Here is a 24,510-nt window from a genome sequence, read left to right on the forward strand (position 1 = left end):
CTGAGTCAGGTGTACCGAGGGCAGCCCTGGGTTCTGTTTGAGGTGCTGGGGCAGGGCTGGAACCCACAACCCCACACAGGCTGCGCTGGACATTAGCAGGAAACTGCATGCAGAGGCATGTTGTCTGCTGGTCTCCATGTGCTGAGCGTGCTACACAACTTGACTAATCTACCACTGGATAGCCTCAAGGGCTCCTAGATGCATAGCTCATGTATCCTAAGCAAGAGGCTGAGGCCTGTAATGCTCCTGGTGGTTCAAGGCAGTGAACGGACATTAGAGCTGGTAGAGTGCGTGTGTGTCCACCTCAGCAGGAAGCTGGGGCTGCAGTTAAAGGCAGGGGCTCCAGGGGCTCTATGGTTGCAAAGCACAGAGCAGTAACAGCCACGCCTTCTGGCCATACCTATCCCTCCAGGATGTGAAGGGTGGGCAGAGAACACTGGCAGCACAATTACTCCGTGAGTGAAGCCCCTTTGTGCTTTCATCTCATGACAGGAGCACACAGAAGCCTGCCCGAGGACTTCTGGTGCCTCAATGACTAGGCTAGGCCACGACGTGGGATCCAGACCCAGCTGCTCCCTGAACACGTTTGATTACACACAGACATACAGCTGGTTTCCCTTGCTGGGCAAAAATATTCCTTACATTGCTCAAAACATGATTCCCAACGGTAGGTACAATGGGGGCCACAATGTGGCAGCGGGGAGAACCCTTACGTCACGTCAAGCAGGGTGGTGTCTGACTGCTTGAGCTCCACAAACCGTGGCCCAGGGCCCACCTGACCCCCATAAAACAGATACACTTGGAGTCCAGCACCAGGATGCTGCCTGTGTGAGCCGTGGCCCCAGGGCCCATCTGACCCCCATAAAACAGATACACTTGGAGTCCAGCTGCCAGGCCTTGAGTTCCACTTAGTAGCCGTCATCTTCGTCACCATCACAGCCGTAATCTGCAAAGCACATAGGACAGTGGTGTAAGACCATGCAGCTGCCTGTACATTCCCAGCTCCTGGGACCAACCCCAATGCCTTCTCTCACAGGCCAACACCTGAAGGCCCACCATTTCAATCTATTCCCATAAGTCTTTGGGGCTGATGGACTGGTATATATTCCTTGGGCAGGGAGGGGCTTTGGCTCCTTCCTGGGCCTGTAAACAGTATGGGCAATCTAGACATTTGTCTTCTGGTTGAACAGCCCTCCCCTCCCCGACTCCCAAGAAGCCCAGAAGCCCTGGCCTGACCTTCATAATAGATGCCTCACTTTCCAGTGGAGCTGGGCCTCTTAGCCTTTGCCTAGCTCCTTCCAGCACACTCAAGAGCCTCAGACTCAATATGGCCAGTTTTAAGTATCCTAGTTCCCTTCTTTGTAGAGAGAATTTTATTTTGTAACCAGTAGGCTTCATATCTGGGCTGTGTCTTTACTTCTCTGGATGTCCCCACAAAGTTCCTGTAGTGTGCCCATAACCATGTGGGTCCTACCCACCATTGCCACCCATCATCTGCAGAGCACTGACGCAAGGCTCTCCATCCTCTTCTTCAGCGTCTTCCTCATCTGCATCTTCGTCAGGATGGTATGACACAGGTCCACTCTCCACTAAGACTGCTGATGGCTTGATGGGCTCAGCTCCCAGCGTAGGGGAGCTTACGAGCAAGGCCTGTTTCTGGGGTGAAAGCAGAGTGTGCTGCTCTTCTCTCAGTCCAGGCATGGGTACACTTCAGAGCCCCTGTGGTCAGAGGAGCAGCCTGCCTCCTGCATCCATTAGCTCCTCCTTCTGGTTTCCTGGGGCTATGAAGCCCCAGGCCTCCTTTCTCCAAAAGCGAGGCAGGGCCCTGCGGTGTGCAGTCTAGCCTCTGCCCACACTAATCCACAGTGGTGGGGAACTTACCCTTAGCCCCAGAGCAGCTGGCACAAAGCCTGCCCTTACCAGGGTCCACTTGTGTGACCCTGGCGCCCTCACACCCTGAGTGAGCTTCAAGATTCTCTGCTGGAGCCAGGCTAATGATGGAGAGCAGCAACCAGCTGGGCCTCCCCTGCCAAGCCTGATGGGAACTTATGTTCCTGAGGCCCTGCCCCAGCTGTGCAGGACAACATACCTCTCCCACAGCTGCCTTCTTAGCTGGGTGTGTAGGCACCAGAGGCTTCAACCTAAAAGGAAGCATAAAAGCAGCCTCAGCACCGGCTCTAAGTGTGAGTGTGTGTGTCTGCCTGCATCTCATCAGTCTTACCCCAGCCTCTCTTCATACCCTCAGGCCTCCTGCCGACCTCAGGTCTCACCTGGTCCTCGATCTTACTACCTGCGACACCAGTGCTCCCGAGTCATCCTGATCTGACCAGGACACCAGTGCTCCCGAGTCATCCTGATCTGACCGGGACACCAGTGCTCCCGAGTCATCCTGATCTGACCCGGGACACCAGTGCTCCCGAGTCATCCTGATCTGACCTGCCTGCTGTCTTGCATTAATCGATACCTACCATCATTCTGGCATGGATGTGAGATATATAAAAGTGTGAGATCCAGCTGGGGAGGGGGTGGCGCATGCCTTTAATCTCAGCACTTGGGAGTTTGAGGCCAGCCTGGTCTACAGAGTGAATTCCAGGACAGTCAGGGATACACAGAGGTACCCTGACCAATATTCTGCCCCCCCCCCCCAGCAGAACCTCCACCTTGGGCCTGTCTTCAGGGAACCTTTGACACCATGTCCACAAGTCACAGAAAGGAAAATGGGGCACCCACTCAAGACGAGACAGGCACAATGCTATCCAGGTCAGTGTAAGTGGGCTCTGGGCATGGGGAGACTCCTTTCTTCTAGAGCATAACTATGCAGGCAGGCAAAGGCCTAGAATCATGCTCTGTGCTGGCCCTTGAGGCCTAGTCCTGCCCAGCTACGACATACTGGATACCCTGATGATGCTGCCAAGAGAATCTAGTACCAGGCAGATGGCACAGAGCACCTTAGCCAGGGAGCTGAAGCCTTCTTACAGGTGTTGGTGTAGACCCAAGAGCAGCTGGCCAAGCCTCATAGAAGAGTTTGTGAGTGCCCAGAGAGTAAGTTCAGCATGGCATTCCTTAGAGCATAGTTTCAGCTTCAATGATAAATAATCCCTACCAGCTGTTAGCCTCTCTGCCTTGACTATCGATGCTACATTTTCATAAACACCCCATGACTATTGATCGCTAACCAGGACAGGGCAGGTGGGGCTGCATGTAGGGTCTGGGTACTGCCTCTATTGAGCTGAAGCCTGCTTGAGTCTGACCTGGGAAACCCAAAAGCCTTTATGTAAGCTTGGAGCACTGGATCCATTAAGGTAACACCTTCCCAGAGGTAGATGGCTGACTGCTACACCAGCCTCACCTGCCAGACTGCTCCTGAGGGGGGTTGTGTCAGACAGTGGGTAACAGCTGATAGAAAAAGCTGAGAATCTGGAGCCAGGTGGTCTTTTTTCCTTTCCTTGCTGGAACTGTCAGAACTGGTCAACGTGAGTAAGGGCAGAGACATGACTGCGGCGGTTGGGGACACCCAGCCTTGAGGCCCTCATAACCCCTCGGGATATTAGAAATTCACAAAGTCTGGCTCTAGCAGGCTCCCCTGGCCACATGACCACAAAGGATACCTAAGTCAATCACTACACTAGAACTCCCAGCTCTGACTGTCGTGGCCTAGTTGAGCTTCAACTTCGACCTGTGAACACTCAGCTCCATCAGACTCTGTACCCATTTCTAGCTACAGCTAGACAGATAGGGATGGTGATACAGGCCACCAAAAGCTGAACTGAGAATGCCTTCTGGGCGGCCAAGGCAAGGGCTTAGGCGGTGAGGGAGAGCCAAGCCCTGACTCCTGCCCCATCTGACCTACTATACATGCAAGGAGCAGCGGCAATGGGCACTCAGGCCACGGCTCTCCAGGCGGTGATGTCAGAGAGGAGCGGTTGTAGGGCCACACAAGGAGAATGAAAACAGCACCTGAGAAAACTCAGGCAGTCTAGCTCCCTTCTGAGGAAGCTCTTGCCTAAAGCCGCCATGCTGACTCAGCACTGACAGGAGACACAATAGCCAACCCGAGGCATCAATCAAGGGGTCAAGGGAAGGCCTGGTGAACAGGGGACGCCCGACAGGCCCTGAGAGCACAATGGATGGGGGAAAGTTAGGTACCTGCCACACACAGAAGCAGCTGGAAGGAATCACAGAAAGATCCCATAGAGGGAGCCCCGGCAGGACCTGGAAACTCAAGACTACCGTGCCACCAACTGAGGGCAGGGCAGGTTGCAAGGACATCCCTGTACTAAAGCAGGGTCTGAGAGCGACCTGGGAAGAGGCCTAGCCTAGACACCGCATTCTCAGCTCATGGAAAAAATAAACAGGCCGCATGCAAAAATGTTCTCAAGAACTTGGCCCGCCAAACACTACTGGGCCATGCAAAGTAAAGCTACCATCAGCTTGGTGACAAGAGACTTGGGTCACCTGATGGGTTTCTCATAGACAGACCCTGTCTACAGCATCCACACAGAAACTTGAGTGTGGCTCCTGTCTTACTCCTTTTGCCAAAGTAAGTTCCAGCTGGATCAGGCTTATGATATTAAAAAACAAAACAAAACAAACAAAAAAAAAAAAACAAAGCAACACTAAGATATTAAAGACTGGAGTGATGGTGCACACCTGCAATTCTAGCACTTGTGGGAGGAAGCAGGAGGATCGAAAGTTCAAGCCAGTCTTGAGTACACTGTGAGACCTTGTCTTAACAGACACAGACAGACAGAGACAGACACACGAGCGCACACACACACACACACACACACACACACAGAGGTACATTTTTTTTCTCCCTCACAATCTGGACACAGTAAAGGACTCTATGAACATGCTACCAAGCTCAAAAGCTGTGAGCTGTGAACTGGCTGGGCCAGGGGAACGGCACAGGGCTACTGGCCTGGCCTGGCTTCCTTGCTTTCTCGCCTCCTTCCCTCTTCTCTGTTTGAAACATGGTCTCACCACACAACCTAACTGTCCTGAAATTTGCTATGTAGACAAGGCTGGCCTTGAGCTCAAGAGATCTATCGGCCTCTGCAACCTAAGTGTGAAGATTAAAGGTGTGTGCAACCACACCTGGTATGTTTCTTTCTCTAGGTCTCTAAGACTTACATTTGTTTGTTTATTTAGAGAGAGAGAGAGTGTATGTGTGTGTGTGTGTGTGTGTGTGTGTGTGTGTGTGTGTGTGCGTGTGTGTGTAAGGCTATATCAGGCTTGTATGGGTACCTGTGGAGGCCAGAAGAAAGCACAGATCCCCTGGATTTACAGGAGCTGCCTGCCTGACACTGGGTGATCTCTTAACCACTGAGCCACCTTTTTTTTTTTTTTTTTTTTTAATTATTATTATTTTGAGGACTGGGTCTCATTATGTAGCCATGGCTGGCCCTGAACTCACCATTCTCCTGCCTCACCCTCCTGGGTCCTACAACAGCTTTATAGGATTAGGTAAGAAAACAAAACCCCACCAACAGCAAAAGGGAGGCAACACAACAAAGAAACAAAGCACTCTGGCTTCCTCCTTGGACAAGCCATGGCTAAGTCAAGCATGGAGACTGAGCAGGCAGAACCTCACAGAATGCTCAGGATGATAGCAACACTGGGTATCCAGCCTATCTCCAGAGCCAAGGGAATGAACTACCTGTGACCTCATCAGGAAAGCTGGCAGCTCCTACCTAAGAGTAAGTCATGGCACAGCAGGACCACGTGCAGCTGGCCCACCCTCAAACGCCCACCCCCTTGTGGAGGTGCAGAACAACCCTGACCCACCATGCCCAGGCTGGCCTACTCTGGCCCGGGCCTGGTTCCCTGTGCCCACCAGGAGTCAGTGTGCCTGCTTCCTCTCTCGCAACAGAGCCAATGCAGCCTCAGGCGTGAAGAAGGGGTGTGGCTGGGCAGGGCTGGAGGAGCCCATCCCAACTAAGTGCCCAACTGTTTTCTGGGGATGAGCTTGTTAGCATCCAACATACAGTTGGGCAAGTGTGGCTCCCAAAGCCCTGGCTGCAAACCTCTGCGGCCCTTTTCCCAGGCAGACACCCAGGCCAAGGGGCAGGATGGTACCTCTTCCCCATGCTTGTCCCAGGGTCAGCACTGTTTCTGCTCGACGTTCTTTTCCTCCGCGATAGCTTCTTGGTGCTGGCACGCTCTGGGGTCTGTGAGTCCTCCCTGGGTGGGCTACCCCCACCCTTGCTGTTAAGGTCCCGAAGCACACTGTAATTGATCTTGCTGGAGATTTTCTTCTGTTCCAGCATCTTCTCGATAGCTTCCCCAGCTGTGCTGGCCAGGATTGGCTCCCGGCGTTTGCAAGACTTCTTGGGCTGAATGAAACACACAAAAAAACCTCCTTCTTCATACCTGCCGTCTACTACCGAGCCACAGCTGTGGCCCATCTGGAGGGACACAGAAAGGTGGCTTGGATCTACTGTGGTAGCTCCCAGCCCTGGCAATGGCTAGCTCAGTTTCTGCCATTCTACCCTTCCTAGCAAAGGCTTTCTTTGGAACACGATGTCTGGTGGCATGGAGTTTTGGTACCCACTTCCCTATCCAAGTCTCTAGGCCTTCTTGGAGGCAGGGACCATTCGTCCTCTGCCTCGGCCCTGGAACCTGAGTTTTGGCTCTGGAAAGGTTCAGCTCCTACAAGCCCCAGAGGGAACAGCTAAGCCAAGTTACCAAGACTGCTTGCCTGTTATCAAGAATGCGGGCACAAAGATAGGGTGTCTTGTCTTCAACAAGGGCCTGAAGGCCCGGAACTCCAGAGTCCAGCCCTACATCTCAATTAGGTCTGCCTTAGTCCCAGTGCTGGGTATGCTACTGCACAGCTGCATGGTACAATCCACCTGTGATGGGGCAGCCAACCAACACAACCCTGGCAGCCAGAGGTGTGGGTCCCATGGCTTCTACGGCCTGTCCGAGTCAGGCTCCCACGGACACCAGGGAGAGGTGCTCCCACAATGGTTCCCTCCCATCAGCCGACAGTGAGGCACCCACCTTGTGCTCCTTATAGATTCCCAGCTCCTTCTCCTTTGCTATTCTTGCTTCTTTCTCTGTGAGGGAACAAAACAGCTGGCCTCAGCAAGGGACAGACCCTGGGACCCAGGTAGACGGAAGGATGGACTTACCCTTCTGCTCCCGCAGGTATTCGGCATTCTCCCGCATCCACAACTCGGCTTTTACCCGGGCTTCTGACTCGTTCAGGATGTACTGTGGGAAGCACAGTGAAGTGGCTTCAGATCTTTGAGGTTGAGCTCTGTGGTACGCCAAGATCTCTCAGCAACTAGCTTCCTATTTAAATGCTTAAACTGCTAAAGAAAGGCTGTGGGAAGGCCTCCCTTCAGCAGAGAAACCAGGCGGTCCTTTATCGTCCTCCGCCGACTTTACCCTGCAGCCGTGAGCCAGTATTCACAGTTTCTAGGCCTTGTTAGGCAGATCTTTAAGATACATAGCCAAGTGTTAGTGAATAGTCTGGGGCCCCTGGTATTTGGGGATTAGAGATATACAATATATTTGGGATACAATGGGAGCCAAGGACAGGTGCAGAGTTCAGAGCCTTCCCAACGTGGTCCTGGTAGGGTTGTTTGGGGTTTCAGAGGAAGGGCACATAACAGCCACGGCTGCCCTGGAATGGAGCTTGGAGGAGGGAGTCCAGGCGGCATGTCTGGCCCACCCACCTGCCAGCGAATGTCTGAGAAAGCCACAAGGCTCAAAGAGGCTAAAGGCGAGTGACAGAATCTGAACCCAGTTCAGCCTCCCTTTAGTCTCCACACGTCCCAACCACCACCGGGGACAAGGAGTACCAGGGCTTACTCTGTCAATCTCAAGGTCGTCGATGCCACTGAGGTCCAGCTCCCCGTCCCCTGAAGTGTCTTCTAGAGAGAAGAACCCATCAGTGTCACAGAGGCTGCTCTAGGAGATACTGCTCAGCGTGGGGATGTGTGGGACCCAGGCAGGGCTAGGGCAAAGGGGCTGCACGGACCTCCTTCCAGAGAATGTCACCTTAACACTTGCCCATCAAGGAAGAAAACAGGCACAGAGAATGTATCTTGTGTCCTCAACAAGAAACGTAAGCTCAGGTCAAGGACTAGGTAAAGAGCTGCTAGTAGGCCTGGTCTGGGCACGCTGCTATCCTACTCCAGGTTAGAAGGCCTGGAGGTGGGTGTAAGGTGGAGTCCAGCAGTACAGGCCATTGGATCCATCCACCAGTATCTCAGCCTACTAGATGCTGGGCAACCCCCCTCACCACCACCACCGTCACCCACCCAATGGCCCATGTAAGGCGTGTCAACTGGTTCACACAGCTGGGATGTCTGGGGTATCCTCTCCAGCTCAAGGCGGAGGTCCTGGGGTGACTCACTAACGGTGAGACCGTCCCTCGAGACTCTCCGAAGTCTGCCCCACTTCCCCTCTCCGGGCTCAGGCTGACAAGTCCCTCTGCATTGTTCTGAATCACCTGTCCCCTCAAAGCAGACACCCAACTGTCCTCTACATTCTTGGCCCACCCCAGCTGAGCGGTCTACCCCTCCTACAGGCCCCATTTCTCAATTGTTCTACCCAGCTGCGAGGCCCCGCCCTCTAGCAAAGGTCAAGTCTTTACCTGGCCAGGAGAGAAAGGCCCCATTACAGCGACGGGACCAGGTACCCTTCCACAGCCACTGGTGTCCCCCAGCCCTTCTTCAGAACTATTTATTTATTACAACTTATTTTGTATGTGTGGATGATTTGCCTGCATGGATGCATGGATGTGTGCAGTTCCTCCAAAAGCCAAAAGAGGGCATCAGATCCCCTGAGACTAGAGCCACAATGTGGGTAGTGGGAATCAGACGCAATCCTTTGAAAGGGCAAATCAGTGGTGCTCTTAACCTCTCAGTCCCAATGTTTTACAGGTGAGGGGTAAGAAGCTGTAGGGATCTGGTACTGTTGGGTGGCAGGAGCAATTGTTGGTAAGCGGTTTCTCCTCTGTCCACGTTCAAGCTCAGCAGGCAACACAGACCGACGGTGAAGTTGCACCTTACCCCAGGCTTTCCCACTCCAGAAAACGGGGAAAGATCAGGAATGATCTGGTCCCCCGCACCTGCATGACTTCAGACTATGCCAGACCCTCTCTTAGTCATTTGGTAGCCACTGAAACTCAGGATCCACGCCATAAGCCGACCAGCCAAAGCAGCTGGACTAGCGGGAGCATATGGTAACAAGGGCAGCTGGCATCTCAGCGTGTTGGCACATACCCAGCTCTTTACCCCACGTGATGCTTAGTTTTTCGATGCCAACTTGTCACAATTTAGAGTCACCTGGGAAGAGGGTCTCAACTGAATAAACATCTTTATCAGGTTTGCCTGTAGGCAAGTCTGTGAGTACTGTCTTGATTGTTAATTGATGTACAAAGACCCAGCTCACTGTGGTGGCACCATCCTCTAGGCAGGGAATCCTAAACTAGATAAGACACGAGAAAGCAAGCAAGCAGCAGTGTTTGTTTTCTTTTTGCTACTGACGACTATGGATGTGATGTGATTGCTTTTGACAGGATATTTATCACAGCAAGATAAACGAGACCAGGGTACCCACGGACCACTGACTACTGTGCAGGGACTTCGCACTGCCTCACCCAAGCCCAAGATATTTCTGGCCCAATCCACAGCAGGGACCCTTTGGACTGTAAACGTCCCCCTGACACATCGTACTCACTGGGGTCCCCACTTGGGGAGGAGATGCACTCTCGGATGGAATCGGAGATGCCCAGGCTGGCTGCTGTGGGCAAGGGGCCAAGTAAGGACTCCAGGGCAAGGGGCCTGCTGCCCCCATCTGGGCCTTCTGCTGCTTCGGAGCCGCCATCATCCCCCAGGAGCTCTCGGTAAAAGTCCTTGTTCATGTGGCTTGCAGCAGCCTCCAGCTCCTCATCCTCCGTGTCCTCCTCACAGAACGGGCTGGGTGTGGAGTCCTCACCGGAGCCTAGGGACACACGATTCGCACACCACCTGTCAACCAGGCAGAAAGCCAGAAAGAGCCCACTTTTGTAACAGCAACATTTTTTGCAAAGCTGCAAAATAACTGAGAACACAAAAACTACCAAAAAGCATGCCTTTTTCTGCAGCAGAGAAAGCACGGTCCTGCCAGCAGACGGTGTTGGCTGCCCACGTGCAAGAATGGCCTGGCTTATTCCTCATGCTCTGTGCAAAAGCTGGCTTAAATGTAGTATCTGAGAGCGTAAGAACAGTCAGGAAAGATAAATAAAGTTTGTGCTCTAGGGTTAGCAAAATCACCTTCAACAACACAAAAGCAGAACCTGTAAAACATAAATAGATTTTGAAATAATTATGATTTTAAAAAAAGAGTTATAATGTCTGCCCCGTGAAAGACACTGTCAAGACAAAGGTGAGTGAGTCATAGCTTCCTTTTAGGTCATGTCTGAAACGACAGTCTACAACGTGTAAAAATCAACTATGCTCAGAAAACACAGGACCCAAATAAAAAAGGGACCACACCAGCAGAGAGAGGGACACACGGAGGGCAGAATGCAAGAGAAGCACAGCCACAGAGCCCTGCGACTCCAACGGACCAGGTCAGAGCACGAGAGCTGTCTTGTACGGTTTCAGACCGCTGCGCCCTCACACCACACGCACTGCTGACCTCATCAGAGAGGATGGAGAGAAGGCAGAGGCACTGCTTATGCACGCTGACAGTGGCGGCTGCTGTGCAAACTGTTTGCCAGCGCCACCTCCAACCAGACCCAGCAATTCCACTCTGCCCAGTACAAAAGACATGCGTATTGCAGAGACTGCACACAGGTTTACCTGGAACTAACCCAAACGCACTCAACAGGAGCAGTAAGCACTTCACCACTCTTAATGGGAGCTACACGAGAAAAGGGGCCATGCTACCAATGGGCAGCCTAAAAATAATGCTGAGGAAAGACAAGGTTATGTCTATAAGAGACCTCTGTGCCAGAGCCTAGAAAAGAGCACTAACCCAGGACAGCGACAGCGAGCAGCCAGTGGCGGCTTGGAGAGGGAGGAAGGGTGGGGCGCCCTTACAAAGGACAGAGACAGCGGCGATGGCAAGTCTAGGGTCACAGTGGGTGTGCTGCTGCCTTCACCCTACACCATGCACGCTCACAGGCAAAGCTGAAGAACCAAAGCCGCATTAGAGCCAAACACAGCCTGTAGCGCGTGCAATACACCTTCAGGTGTCAGATCTTAAAGACACACCTGTATAATCTGACCCACAATACCCTGCCTGTGGCTAGTTGTTTTCTGTTGTGCTCCAAAGCCAGGATGTGTGGAACAGGAACAGATAAAGTTCAAGGAAAAGGAATAAATAAAATTACACGAAGGACATTAGAACAGACAGCTGAGACCAAGCACACTCTACCAAAAGGCCTACTGAGAAGATCAGCTACTTCAAAGCACTAAGGGAAGAGGATGCTCCAGACCCAATCAAGCCACCAAGCATGGCCTCTGCTGCTGGAGAAGTTCTCCAGGCAGCATAAAGTGGAAGAGGACCAGAGGCAAAGACTTGGAGACACCCGGGTCTACGTGTGGCCCAGCCAGGTCTCTAGACTTGAGGGTGGCTAAGGGCCTCTGGTAGAAGACACTGCCATCTCTCTGTACGTGAGGGAGACGAGGGGGAAGTCCGAGTGAGGGAGGGCCAGACCTCTGCGGCAGAGCCACCACTGAAGGTTCTCGATTCTATTGGTACTGAGAGTGGGACATGCCGCCTCACCTCGGTGGCTGTGACACGGGTGCCTCTCTGCGGTGCCTATGGAAACTGCATGCCCAAGAAGAACCAAGGAGGATCATACCAGCAGCATTCCCCGATTACTGCACAATACAAGCCGCAGTTAGTAACCACATGAGAGCACACCTTACCCCAGAATTTCCACAGTGCCCTCAATGTGGAATACAGGAAATATCTTGAGACTAAGAAACTGCAAACATGACCATTCTCACAGGAAGTTCAGTGCCCCAAACGCACACAGTCAGCAGACTCAGAACAGAGAAGTCAGGCAGGTGACCTGGGAGGGGGAGTAAAATTAGAAGGAAGGATGAAGCCAGGCAGAAGTAATTGACCTAGGAAACAGAAGGCAGCAGACTATGCACGTGCAAAAGATGGGTAGAGAATAAGGCTATGTAAGTTTAGAAAAGATTACAAAGAAAACCACTACACAGAGAAACCAAAAGTGGCAAACTCAACTCTGCAGACGGAACCAAGTCCTTGGATGGGTATAAGTACAGCAGCCATTGAGATCCAAATGCTGCCTTCCAGGGGCCAGGGAGAAGAGCCCAATGGTGTGACGGTCAGGACACTGTCCCTTTCACCTCCTGCAGGGACTCCTGGGTCTCCACACATACTGTAACCCTGTGAAAGTCCCTGACAACAACGGGTGGCCGTCCACTCACCATGACACATCAGGGAATAACTTGCTCAGTGCATGAACACTAGTCCACGCTGCTGCCATCAAGATCAGAAGGGTGTTGCGGGGCCAGGCAGACTCAAGGAAGAAATTAAGAGCTGGTAGAGAACTGCAGTAGAACCACTTTGTGTACATGACAGAATCAAGAACTCGGAAAAAGACTGAAAATGAGTGACAGGAGTAGTCAGCACACACAAACCAATGGCACTGTCAAGCTGCAAGTTGCCATGGGGACCAAGGGAGGAAAGACACTGCTTACAGCAGTCACACAGAAGGCAGCAGTGTGGTGCTAACCCCAACAGTCCAGGAGCAAAGGCCAGACAGAAAGGAAGTTAGAACAGGACAGAAAGAAAGACAAGTGAGGCAGAGAAGGGGTGGACAAGGTCGTCTTAATGTGGACACAGGACACAAGCAAGAGTCTGCAAACGCTGAGGGGAAACACAAAGGACATTTACACTTGCCTGGCATGGCACAGGATGTCAGCACAGTGCCAGCCGGCATGGTGAGCAGAGAGCACAGACAGGCAATCAGAAGGACGCTCAGAGTAGCTTCCCCAGACCATGTGCCAAGGGCGGAAGCAGACACTTTCGCCTTCACTCTGCACAGCCCAGAGAAAGCACTCTACCAGCACAAATGCTTATAGCAGCTCTAAAGAGCCCACGTGGGTATACATGGTTCTCAACAGGCCAGCAGGGCTCGGCCAGCAGGGCTCCCCCATGCAGCACATGCAGGGCTGTGGACAGGTGAAGATATGCAATTGATATGCAATGTACTGCTCCAGTGCAGGGAGACAAGCAGAGTGGGGCGGGGGCAAGGACCAGCGAGTGGGGAGGTGGGGGTGCTGGCCTGGGGCCCTCAAGGCGCTTAATGGCAGGCAGGGAGGACTCACCATCCTTTGACAAGTTGGCAAGAGCCCCTTTTGCCTTTGGCCGGCTGTTCTCTAGCTCAATTTCAATGGCGTCCTGGTAACTGGATATCTCACCTAAAGGCACAGCGTAAAAGCAAAAGGTAAGCGAGTTGATTTTGCAGCAAAAAGGAAACACTCGTGTGAGAACTGGCTAGTTACCTTCAACTTCCTCCAGCTTTTTAGACAGGACCTGTTCCAGCTGGAAGACAAACAAAAGGGTCCAATTGGTAAGGAGCCCAATGTCCAAAGCCTCACTCTTGACAAGGCTTGGGATGGTCAGATGGAGCTGCAAGCCTGGCCCCCTTCTTCCTTTCTAAATACCCAAAAACTTAGAACCTCAGCATCCTGCCCAAGCCACTGTGACAGGGAAGAGTCAGGTCTGTCGCATGCAGAACGCACCCCTGTATCTCCCAAAACTCAGCTGCCCTCCCTGCTCGGTGCACTCCTAGTGCCAGCAGAGTCACACGCTCAGTGATAACGGAAGAAAGTCTGGCTGCACTGGTGGCTACCTCAGGGGACAAGGAATACCAGAAGCAAGGCTTGGCTGTGGGGATGGGCTCAAGGGGCCAGGGATAGAAGGCTCGCCACGAACCCCAATGTGGACCGTGCTTGGAGAGTCTGCACATGTCACACCCCTAAAACTCATTCTCAAGGCTCAGAGAAGAGCAGGTCAGCAGCACGGAGAGGTCAACAGATGTGAGGACGTTAGAGAATAAATGTTCCTGGAAAACCCAAGTGTGAACAGGGGGTAAGGAGCCACCTGCTTCATGCGCAGCTTCCTCTGGCCAGCTGTGTACGAGGGAGGGTCACACTCCTCTTCCAAGTCAATCTTCATAAACTCATCAATGGTGAGCTGACTGGTTGGAGTGTCTTCGAATTCTGTGAGCCTAGGACAGAAAAGCAGAGAAAGGCCATGGTACCCTCACTACTTCCAAGTGCCCACTCCTGGTCCCCGTGGAAGAGCTTCGGGAGGCCCTGCAAGGAAGGCGGCCTTCCTCTCCCCACCCAGCAACTTGAGCAGGGCACTTCCGTGACCGCCAACACAATTGAAATCTTATCAACTCTTCTGCATTTTCTTAAAACTACAACAATTTAGTTCATTTACATGGGGAAGGTGCTCACGTACACACAAGCATGTATACATGCCACCACACACAAGCGGAGGTCAGTCCTCTCTCTACCATGTGGTCTGTCATCCTTGACCCGCTGAGCCATCTTGATAGCCTCACGTCAACAATCACTGTGAGTATGAGCACATGCTGGCTAACATTTGATTGCTTTGGGTTTTGTTTCTTTGTAGGCCAGGCTGGCTTTGAAGCTGCTCTGTAGCTGAGGATGACCTGAACTCTTGATCCACCCACCCACCTCGGGGTGCCTACAGCTGGAGTTACAGAAGTGCTTGGCTACATTTCTATTTTCATTCAGCATCAGAACTATTATTATTATTGATATTAATACTGAGACAGGGTTTCCCTTAGTGTATAGCCCTGGCTGTCCTGGAACTTCCTCTGTAGACCGGGCTGGCCTCAAACTCAGAGATCCACCTACCTCTGCCTGCCAAGAGCTGGGATGAAAGGTAATGGCCAGCTTACACTTTTCTTAATATAATTTTTTATTGATTCTTTGGAAATTTCACATCATGAATCCCAAGCCCACTCATTTCCCAGTCCCTCCATATCTGCCCCTAAACCTGGTAGCAACACACCCAAAAGAAAAAAAAAAATTAAAACCAAACCAAAACAAACAACAAACAATAAAGCCACTTTGCTCCTCCATCTTTCCCGACTCTCCACACCTCTTCATTTTTCTTAGTGGCACTGGAAGCTGTGGTATGTCACACTTTTGTCCACTAATATACATGCAAATGTTCACTGCAGTGAGTTGTTGGTCAAAGGCCTCTGGCTTCCGTACACCATCGACACTGGACTCTCACCAAAATTCCTCTCTGGTACCCTGCTGTTGCCCCAAGTCAGAGACACTGCACCTATGTCTGCATAGGACCAGTCCCCTTCATGCACTCTGGCAAGTCATAGATGGGCAGATGTTGGAGTGGGCCAACTCAAAGCCCTAAGTGTGAGCCCGGGTGGTAGCTGATTCAGTCAGTCCGGGTTGTTGGGACCACCCTACTCAGAGGAGTAGCCAGCTTCTGTGCCCATGCCATCAGGGCCAGCTCTCCCATATCAATAGTGAAGGGTGGGGACAGCTCTCCTGCTGTAGTGGCCAGAGAGGAGCAGCTCTCTCAGAGCCAGTGAAGGGCAATGCCATACGTTTAATAAAATGGTTAAATGGAAATTTAATTCAACAAGATGGATCAGCAAATACGTGTCAGCTGCCAAGTCTGATGACCTGAGTTTAAGCCCTGGCTCGTCCATAGTGAAAGGAGAGACAATTCTGGCAGTTTGTCTCTTGATCTACACATGCATACTTGTACATATACACTACATTCTTAAAATATATATTTAAAAAAAAAAACAGGATGGGTGTGGCAGCACATGCCTTTATTCCCAGCGCTTGAGAGGCTGAGGCACAGGGTTATCTGCGAGTTCTAGGATATGAAAGTACTTGTGTTCAATCCCTAGTGACCCTAGGAAGGAGACAACCGACCTCCCCCTCGTTGTCCTCTAATGTCACCACTGTGTTCAGTGGCATATGTGTACACACACACATAAATATATGTAATGATAACTTTTTTGTAATGATAACTTTAAGAAAGTAATTTTAAACATATTAGAGGCAAAATACTTAAAATGATCTTCTCGTTTGTTTCTAGAAGGTATTATAGCAGATGCCCTCAGCAGAAAGGGTCAACAAATGTTGAAACCTATGATCCATATGTCGGCAATGACAGGTTTCCCAGCAATTCCTTGCCCAGGTTACTCGACTGAGCTGGGAGCAGCCTGTTGAAAGCTGGGCACAGAAAGAAAAGCCTGTGGCCCACAACAGACATGGTAAGAGTTAATCAGCTCTAGCAGAAGTCACTCAGGCTCTCAGAGCTCAGAACAGAGAAACCCAAACGGGTCTGTTTCCAAAGCAGCTTTGCCTGCCTGCCTGCCTGCCTGCCTGCCATCTGTGGGATGGGGAGCCTCTATAAATTACAATCTACTAATCTCAGGAGACACTGGAGTGGGAAGCCGGCACTTCCAAACCCAGGGCAGTAGCAGATCCAATACACAGCTGGGCCCCGCAGCCATCGCAGTGAAGGAGAATGCTGACCTCTTCCGCAGTGTGGACTCACACACTTTGACCACACTGATGACCTCTTTGACGGTTCTCCGGAAGTCATGCATTCTGGCTGCAACCAAAAGTGCTAGGAAAGAAATGAGATCATCAGGAAACTCACACAGAAATAAAAGCGAGCAAAACACTTAGCTCTGGCTAGTGACAGCTGAGCAACTGTGAGTGGGATGTGTCTGCTGTGGCTTCTACGAGGTGACAGGGTGTTTGCCTTCTCCAAATAGACCTGGAATACAGATAGTCTCCGGCAAAGATAGTCCCATTCTTACTTTGGGTTGAGGCTGTACTACATTCTACTTTTAAACATAAGGAAAGCAGAAAATTTGAGAATTTCTAGTAACTCCTCAAAGCACGTGAATTAACTTTAAGATGACATATGGTTATGATGGGAGCAGAGGATCCTGAGGATATAGTTAAGCTGGAAAAGGCTGGGGCACAGGCTAACGACAGCATCTGACAAGTGTAAATTGTGGTAACAGTAAGCATGGGGCCCTAAAATTTGCAGTGTAAATGTGGAAGTCAGGTCCCATATACAAGCAGCATCACCCTACTGATGCAGGAGTGGTACCTGGCATGCAAAGAGGTAGGAAGATGGATGCTACAGAAAGAACAGGCCCTGACGATGGGGTGTCCTTCTGTATACATGTTTCTCTTGTCGTTGATGAATAAAAACACTGTTGGCCAATAAGACAGAAAGATAGGCAAGACTGGGAGATGAGGAGAATTCTGGGAAAGGTAGGCAAAGGGAGCCTGCCTATAGGCCACCAAAGGAGTAACAGAAGGGTAGAGACCCTTCTCTGGTAAGATAAGACCACATGGAAATACTTAGATTAACAGAAATGGGTTAATAATTAAGACAGTGCTAGCCAATAGGAAGCCCAAGTCATTGGCCAACAGTTTCATAATTAACATGAGTCTCTCTCTACGTGTTCTTTGGGGCTGAAGGAGCCGTGGGACCTGGCAGAACAAAGAAAACCGTCTGCAATACCCCTGCTGGCCTGGAAGCTCTTCCTGAGCAGGGGACTCCTGGTCTAGGCCATAGTCAGCTCCTGAAGGTCCTCACAGGTGCAACCACAACAACTGTGCTGCTGGGCTAGCAAGGACTCAGTGTCTCACATCAGAGGCCACATCACTAACCATGCTGAGAGGCAACAATTTGCCGAGTGGACAACCTGGCATGGAGCGAGGGCTACCAATTGTCCTTTCAGTCTCTCATCTCAGAAGTTACAGAGGCCAACAAGGGAGTAAGTGCCAGAGTCCTTAAGGAGGGAAAATCATGAAGGTCAGGTAGGTCCTGGGTTCAGGACACAGCTCTTATGTAAGGTGGATTCTGGAACTGTAACCAATACCTCATGTGCTTGACTGCTTGCTTAAGGCTCAAAACAGATGACTAGGGTTCATTTTCCTACTATGCACGGGACCCTAAATTTGATGGCTAGAACCCTCCTAGACACATGCACGTGCTTGTCAAGCATCAGGATAGAAAATGCTACTCAACTGTTAGCCTGAGCTGTCATCCTAGGGGCACATGGCCCACACTGTACCTGCTCCACAGAGGCCGGAGGGGCGCCGGCCTGTATGCATCCAATCCCTCTTCATTCTCTGCAGAAGCCTCAGAGCTGTCATGGATACCTCATGGTTCTTCTCCCCAAATTCCAGTAGATGAGCAAAGCGTGGAATGTACAAGCACGGGTCTGCACAGTAGACACAATACCTTAGTGTGCATGCACACATGTACACGAAGCACTAAGAATACACAGTGACTGGTGACTCTGCCCACGTCTCCATCACACAGGCTCTCTGAGGTCCCCTCCACTGCAGCACAGCCTCTCTGAGCCTTAGCTGTGTAGCTGTGTTCACTGCATCCAGAGAGAAAGCGCTGTCTTCACAGGGAGCAAATCTGGGCATATAAGACAGTAGGGACGATGGGGCATAACTGCCACCTCCTCTTGGGAGAGTGATGAGAGCTTAGAGAGCTGGACAGATGTGGGCTCTGAATTTCCTGAGTGGCGTGTCAGCACAGCATCCATGAGCACAACAGGCACACAAGTGCACACGTGTTCACAGTTGCGTCTCCTCCTGTACGCCTGGCACTCTGCTGGGCACTGAAGTTTCCATCAAACATTTATGGAGCCCAGGAATGGGGCCAACAAGAACAACCAAGTCACTTGATGAATTCAGTTCATTATTAGCTTGCCTTCAGGGCAAAGACACTACCTAGAGACAGGAGACCTGGGGACTTGTGAGGAAGAGCCACTTATGCTCAGGGCTGAGAAGCAGGCAGCTCAGAGAATGCTGGCAGATAACACTGGAGGGGGACCAGGGCGGCTCACAAGGAGTCTCTGAGACTGGGAGAGTGTCACTCATCTCCCTCACCTTCCAGACAGCTGCAGGGAAGAGAAAGGGCATCAGCTGCTGGCTCACACCCAGCCCATCCTCCCGGGCAGAAGGACCTTTCCCAAGTGACTCCATGAGACCACACACACAGGGATCCCGTCCAGCTCACACAGGGACTCACATTGGCTTATACCTGCAACCCAAGCTGCTTGGGAAATGGATGGGGAGGACACTTGGGCCACCCTAAAAAACAGAGATCCCTTCTCTTAAAAAGAAAAACAACAAAAGGAGCTAGGGAAGGCTTAAGAGGACAGTGAAGAGGCCCTGAAGCAGCCTGAACCTTGCAGGGACTGGACAGATCCAAGTCACACCCCACCTGGCTATGCTGGGTACCACACACTTAGGTTGTGTGAAATTGTCCAGAACCCTAGCAGTCACCTTTAGTAAAATTTCAACAGCTTTGGGCCCCCAAAGGTTTCTTTGGTTTGTTGAGGCAGAATTTTTCTGTGTAACCCTGGCTGTCCTGAAACTCATTCTGTAGACCAGGCTAGCCTTGAACTCAGGTATCTGCCTGTCTCTGCATCCTGAGCGCTGGTATTAAAAGCCTGCACTTTGCTATAAAAGAAAAAAATTAAGTTACACATATAATATACACATACATATTTGCTACATTCCAGGCCTTCAGAATACAGCAATGAACAGACCTGATTTTTAAAAATGTCCTCAGGCCAAGAATGATGGTGCACATCTTTAATCCCAGCATCCAGAAAGTAGAGGCAAATGGACTTCTATGAATTTAAGGCCAACCTGATCTACAGAGTGATACTCTGTCTCAACATCCCTGACCCCCACCCCTCCACTCACCTTCCCTAAATAAAAAGGATAGTATGCATGGCAAATGCCTGTAATCCAAGCTGCGACACAGGCCGCAGTACAAGGATGGGGAGTTGAAGTCTGCCTGGGAAACACAGCAAGACCTTGTCTCTAAATAAACAGTTAAAAAGGGGTGAGGCTGCTTGACTTCCGTCCCTGAATGGAAGTGCAGGCCTGTGAGGAACAGGGGAAACAAGTGACTGCAAAGCAGACAGGAGTGGGGTCTGTGTGCACGGGAGGCGGAGCCAGAGCCACACAAAGCAAGAAGTGCTGGAAATACACATTTCCAAATCACAATGATGGGAACTTTTAACAAAGTTCTCTCAAATCTGAGGTGAGTCAGGAAAAAGGATTGAGGTATCACTAGATTACATTTACTATCTGCCCACAAAGTAATCCTTTTGCAGAATCTGTGGAACAGTTATGAAAATGGCATGTGCATTAAATAACAAAGAAACCAAGACAGGCAAGATGGCTCTCACTTTTGATCCCAGCACTGGGGAGGCAGAGGCAGGTGGATCTCGGTGAGTTCAAGGCCAGCCTGGTCTACAGAGCGAGTTCCAGGACAGCCAGGCCTGCATAGCTGACCCCTTGACTCAGAAAGCAAACAGATGGACAAATAAAAATATAGTGTTAAGGGCAGTCTCTTCAACAAACAGGACGGGAAAATAAGATTTACTGTCACGCGTACAACTATGGCCAAACAGACCAAAGATGTACAAATTTCCTAAAAGAAAATATGGGGGACTCTCTAACATTGTTCCTAACAGTGGTGATTCAACAAAAGCAAAAACAGACAAACAGGGCAACTTCAGACTGCAAAGTTTCTATGTAGAAAAGGAGTCTACTCACAGTCAAGGCAACTATGAAAACGGGAGGAAACGGCTGTAAACCACTAGGATCGGGGCTAGGATCCGTATCCTAAAGAGCTCAATGCAGTAAGCAGGCACATTCAATAGAAGACGGGCAAAGGACTTGAGTAGACATCTATTTCAAGAAACACACGGAAAGATGCTCAGCATCAACTATCAAGATACCATCTCAAGAGAGCTGGAGAGATGGCTCAGTGGTTAAGAGCACTGGCTGCTCTTCCATAGAACATGAGTTCAACTTCCAGCAAACACATGGTAGCCATCTGTAATGAAGTCTGGTGCCCTCTTCTGGCCTGCAGGCATACATGCAGGCAGAACACTCTATCTAATAAACAAGCAAATAAATAAATAAACCTTAAAAAAAGAAAAAGGCAACTGAAGCTAGATGGTGGTGGTGCACCCCTTTAATCCCAGCACAAACAAGAAAACAAAACCAACAACAACGAAAAAGTGAAAGTAACCCAAGGGCTGGATGTGGCTCCTGGTTAACAGTGTTCGCTGCTCTTGCAAAAGCCCCAGGCTCCCTCCCCAGTTCCTCTTCTGGCCTTTGCAAACACCAGGTACACGTGTGGTGCACAGAGACACATGCAAACAAAACATCCATAGACATAAAAACGGACGACCGTTTTTTTTTTTTTCCTACCATCTATCTCACTTCTATGTAAAGGCCCAAAGAATCACGATTAGGATCTGGAGAGGAAAATTGTCCTCCAATGGTCACAACAGCTGGATGAACTAGCAAACAAAATGCAGCACTGTTAACTTATAGAGTGTCTACATAGAAGTTGGAGGCCTCCCTGGAGCATATAAAGTCCTGATTTGTTTAAAAAAAAAAAAAAAGGAATTCTGACATACAACAAGGTGTACTGCCCTTGACTTTATGCTCTATTATAGAAGCCAGACATAAAAGAGACTCATTTCTTCCATGGAGGAAAGCTAGCTGTATCATGTTTTTACAAAAGCTGAGCTGCTGAGTTCCCTCCTCTACGTGATAGAAAACTGCAACTACAGCGCAGACAAACCTGGGAACCCATTGGGCGGGGCTTCGACACCTCCCACCCGAGGGCAGGGCCTCGCCGCAAGCCGCGTCGTCCTGACGCAGTGACGAGAGACGCCTGCGCCGTACTGGGTACGGGCGGGACGGCGCCCCCTGCGGCCGGGCCGCGGGCTCGGTGCGGGGTGCGGGGTGCGGGTGGCAGGCAGGGCCGCCGTGGCTCCATGCTGCTGCCGCTGGCCTGCCTACATGGGCGGGTGGCACAGTGCCTAACCTCCCTACTGGTGCTCGCAGAGCCGCTGCCCAGGCCCCGGCGCGGCGCGAAGGCGCGCGGGGCGGCGCCGACCAGTGTGGAGGCGGCTCCGGCCGGAGCGAAGATGGCCGCAGAACTGTACCCGCCCGCCGGTGCCTCCGCACCTACTGCCACGGACATCGCCAACAGCAACGCGGCGGGCGCGACCGTGGGCAGGAAGGTCGGCCTCTGCTGCCCACCGCGCCTGGCGCCCGTCCCGCTGCCACCCTTGCCCGCACCGCCCGCGCCAGATAACAATAATCCTGAGAGCCCCAACTGGCAGTCCTTCCATCCTACGCTGCGCGAGAGGTGAGCCGCCGCCCGCCCCCGGGCTCTGGAGCCCAGGCGCGCGCCGTCCCAGCCCGTGTGCCTCTCCCCTTTGCAGGAATGCGCTCATGTTCAACAACGAGCTGATGGCTGACGTCCACTTCATCGTGGGAGCCCTGGGGGCAGCCAGGCGCGTGCCCGCGCACAAGGTTGGTAGGGGCGCAACCCTGTTCCCTGGCGGGCCTGGCTAGACGCAGCCTTCCCTGGACCTTCTTTACAACCCTGTAGGTCAGGTGACTTTGTTTCATCCACAGTACGTCTTGGCTGTCGGCAGCTCCGTCTTCTATGCCATGTTCTATGGGGACCTTGCGGAAGTCAAGTCAGAAATCCACATTCCTGACGTCGAGCCTGCAGCCTTCTTGGTCTTGTTAAAGTAAGTGCTGTACCCTGGGGCTGGAAGGATGGGGTGGTTGCCTTCCAGTGGTTTCCTACATGTTTTCTACAACCCGAGAGGGTGTGCATGGGAGTCCATGAGCTCCTCTGAGGCCAGCCCTTGCAGCTCCCCAGAAGAGTCCCTGCCTTACCCAGGTACATGTACAGCGATGAGATTGATCTGGAGGCGGACACAGTGCTCGCCACTCTGTATGCTGCTAAGAAGTACATTGTGCCTGCATTAGCCAAGGCCTGTGTCAACTTTCTGGAGACAAGCCTGGAAGCCAAGAATGCCTGTGTGCTGCTATCCCAGAGCCGACTGTTTGAGGAGCCTGAACTGACCCAGCGCTGCTGGGAAGTCATTGATGCACAGGCTGAGATGGCTCTGAGGTCTGAAGGCTTCTGTGAAATTGACCGGCAGACCTTGGAGATCATTGTGACTAGGGAGGCCCTCAACACCAAAGAGGCTGTGGTCTTTGAGGCTGTCCTGAACTGGGCTGAGGCAGAGTGCAAGAGACAGGGCCTGCCCATCACCCCTCACAACAAGAGGCACGTTTTGGGAAGAGCCCTCTATCTAGTCCGAATCCCAACTATGACACTAGAGGAGTTTGCCAATGGTGCTGCCCAGTCAGACATCCTGACCTTGGAGGAGACCCACAATATCTTCCTCTGGTACACGGCCGCCAACAAGCCCCTCCTTGACTTCCCCCTGACCAAGAGAAAGGGCCTTGTTCCACAAAGGTGCCACCGCTTCCAGTCTTCTGCCTACCGAAGTAACCAGTGGAGGTACCGTGGGCGCTGTGACAGCATCCAGTTTGCAGTGGACAGAAGGGTGTTCATTGCTGGGCTGGGCTTATATGGGTCCAGTTCTGGGAAGGCTGAGTACAGCGTGAAGATTGAACTCAAGCGGCTAGGGATGGTCCTAGCTCAGAATCTCACCAAGTTTGTTTCAGATGGATCCAGCAACACATTCCCAGTCTGGTTTGAGCATCCAGTCCAAGTGGAGCAGGACACCTTCTACACTGCCAGTGCTGTCCTGGACGGCAGTGAGCTCAGCTACTTTGGGCAGGAGGGAATGACAGAGGTGCAGTGTGGGAAGGTGGCCTTCCAGTTTCAGTGCTCCTCGGACAGTACCAATGGGACTGGGGTCCAGGGTGGACAGATTCCAGAGCTCATCTTCTATGCCTAAGGTGTAGAGGTTGGGGTAGACTTGCACCAGGTTCTTCCTCCGTGGAGTCTACTCAGTGAGTGCAGTGGAGGTGCAGGACACTGCCTACTGCCTTACTGAGACCATTAAAGGGTTGGCTTACACTATCAGCCTGAGTCTGAAACACATGACTTCTCTTTGCAGTCAGAGCCTAGAACTGAATTGCAGGTGTCCCCTGACCCTAAGATGGTATTCTGCAGATGGAGGACAGGTCCCTGCCCAATGGCATCCAAGCTTCAGAACCCTTGGATTCTAAATGCCTCCAGTCCACCTTCCATTCAAGCCTTGAGTTGCTGAAAAGCCACTTAAAATAGTTCCACCCTATTTAAGTGACTTTTCATAATAAAGGCTTCACAGAACAAAAGCCACATGTAGATGAGTGACGGTAGGAATTATTTACTAGCCCATTGTCTCTGACTCTGACAACAACATCGTGTCTGTTATGAAGTCTGCAGTGCAGAGCAGTTAAAACCAACCCCATCTCAGGGGAGCCCAGCTACACCTGCCTGGCATGTGTGCTGTCTTCCTCTTGTGGGCTGTAGCTACAATTCTGCAGAAGGCCACATGTCTGGGTGACTGTTAAAGCACTCAAGGTCTGACTGTGGGGGTCAGGGTTAAGGAGCGGGCTGTGTGGTGTGTGCCCTGCTAAGGGGTGCTTGGGTAAACAGGGATCC

The 24,510-nt window shown here is 51.5% G+C and overlaps 2 protein-coding genes across 2 annotated transcripts in view; one reads left to right on the forward strand and one right to left on the reverse strand.

Annotated features, from left to right (window-relative positions):
* Positions 1-572: 572 nt before the first annotated feature.
* Brf1 (BRF1 RNA polymerase III transcription initiation factor subunit) overlaps positions 573-24,510 on the reverse strand; it is a 44,736-nt gene continuing 20,798 nt past the window's right edge. Inside the window, exons 6-18 of the mRNA XM_051196696.1 lie at positions 18,107-18,256; positions 16,542-16,635; positions 14,089-14,215; positions 13,488-13,527; positions 13,311-13,403; positions 9,697-9,960; positions 7,822-7,883; positions 7,137-7,218; positions 7,006-7,061; positions 6,079-6,335; positions 2,090-2,141; positions 1,479-1,650; positions 573-946 (exon numbers count right to left, since the gene is read on the reverse strand). Coding sequence (XP_051052653.1) covers positions 909-946; positions 1,479-1,650; positions 2,090-2,141; positions 6,079-6,335; positions 7,006-7,061; positions 7,137-7,218; positions 7,822-7,883; positions 9,697-9,960; positions 13,311-13,403; positions 13,488-13,527; positions 14,089-14,215; positions 16,542-16,635; positions 18,107-18,256 — 1,487 coding nt within the window. The 3' untranslated portion in view covers positions 573-908. The remainder of the gene's footprint in view (positions 947-1,478; positions 1,651-2,089; positions 2,142-6,078; positions 6,336-7,005; positions 7,062-7,136; positions 7,219-7,821; positions 7,884-9,696; positions 9,961-13,310; positions 13,404-13,487; positions 13,528-14,088; positions 14,216-16,541; positions 16,636-18,106; positions 18,257-24,510) is intronic.
* Btbd6 (BTB domain containing 6) lies at positions 21,802-23,856 on the forward strand. The gene is made up of 4 exons (XM_051196694.1): positions 21,802-22,239; positions 22,316-22,406; positions 22,512-22,630; positions 22,786-23,856. Exons 1-4 carry the CDS (start codon positions 21,863-21,865, stop codon positions 23,816-23,818), a joined length of 1,620 nt encoding a protein of 539 aa, XP_051052651.1. The 5' UTR covers positions 21,802-21,862; the 3' UTR covers positions 23,819-23,856.

The sequence above is a fragment of the Phodopus roborovskii genome, unplaced genomic scaffold (genome assembly GCF_943737965.1).
Source record: "Phodopus roborovskii unplaced genomic scaffold, PHOROB, whole genome shotgun sequence".
In the NCBI taxonomy this organism is placed as follows: Eukaryota; Metazoa; Chordata; class Mammalia; order Rodentia; family Cricetidae; genus Phodopus; species Phodopus roborovskii.

Coding starts and splice junctions, on each gene's coding strand:
- Btbd6 (XM_051196694.1), top strand. CDS start 21,863: ATGCTGCTGCCGCTGGCCTGCCTACATGGGCGGGTGGCACAGTGCCTA. Junction 22,407..22,511: donor GGCGCGTGCCCGCGCACAAG/GTTGGTAGGGGC, acceptor TTTCATCCACAG/TACGTCTTGGCTGTCGGCAG. Junction 22,631..22,785: donor GCCTTCTTGGTCTTGTTAAA/GTAAGTGCTGTA, acceptor TGCCTTACCCAG/GTACATGTACAGCGATGAGA.